Below are 1,090 nucleotides of genomic sequence, written 5' to 3' on the forward strand. Positions count from 1 at the left end.
ATTTAATAAATAATTACCTTGTCTCAAAAAATTTTGAAATAATATAATTTAAAAAAAAATATATTTTTTTTAATTTTGATTTTCTATCAAAATAGAAATTTTAATAATGAAGAATCAACAGAGCTTGTCCAATTTTTAACCATAGTAATGTATATATTTTAATTAAGGCTATAAATTAATCAGATAGGATATTTTTTAGCTCTCTTTCCTTTAAAGGTTTTCCAGATGAAATTCAGGTTGACTATCGCTGTGAAATTTGATAATAATTTTATATTAAAGATAAGAGTAACAAAAATTAAATACTTTATATTAAAGTGATTTATTAAAATAAATGTTTATAAGATATTTACCTTGGAGATATGCCAATCAAATTCATTGAACCTGTCAGCATAAGTTGGGGCTTCACTGCTTATAGATTTTTTTAACTGTGCAGCATTTGTTGCAGAGGACACAAGTGATATAACTGTAATATCATGAAAAAAATAATAATAATATTTAAAGAAATACAAAATTTTAAGGAATATTTTTGGATATGATAAAGTAAACAAGTGGATTCTGTGTCAATATTTATATATATATATACATATACATATATATTTCTTCACACACTTACACATTGATTATGATAGTTAAAAATTTTGAATTATTGTTTTTCTCGGAATTATAAGTTTTTAGGTTCCTGGAGTCCAAATAACTGGGTCTAGCAAAATAATCTATTCTTTTATGTACGCATGTGTTTTAACAGCCTATCTCAGAAACAAAATTTGCACAAAACTCGCATTCCTATTTGTGGTATATCACATATGGAATGTGACAGTAACCTTTTTGCATTCAAATAAGCCTTTACTTTATTTTCATACAATTCTCTGCCTGTTTAATATTTGAAAGTGTGGACCATAAAAAAAAACCAAAAAAACATTGCCCTGAACAAATAAAAAATTAGCTACTGCTTTTTTTGGAAAGGAGAGGAGGGAGGACAAGGTTTCTTATGGCTTTAAATCCTAAGAATTACATTGAAGTTTAAAGAAAATGATTAAAAAATTCAAAACCACTGAACACAATGTTTTCTCTAGATCTATTTTTTTTTTTT

General features: G+C 25.2%; 1 protein-coding gene across 1 annotated transcript in view; it reads right to left on the bottom strand.

The window, feature by feature from the left end:
* Positions 1–463, bottom strand: part of LOC106690925 (serine protease inhibitor 2) — a gene marked incomplete at its 5' end in the record, with an annotated part of 16,427 nt that extends 15,964 nt beyond the window's left edge. The window contains 1 exon segment of the mRNA XM_067050043.1: positions 351–463. Coding sequence (XP_066906144.1) covers positions 351–463 — 113 coding nt within the window.
* Between the last annotated feature and the right edge of the window lie 627 nt (positions 464–1,090).

Source organism: Halyomorpha halys, unplaced genomic scaffold (genome assembly GCF_000696795.3).
Source record: "Halyomorpha halys isolate HHAL.00 unplaced genomic scaffold, Hhal_1.1 Scaffold1977.1, whole genome shotgun sequence".
Classification (NCBI taxonomy): Eukaryota; Metazoa; Arthropoda; class Insecta; order Hemiptera; family Pentatomidae; genus Halyomorpha; species Halyomorpha halys.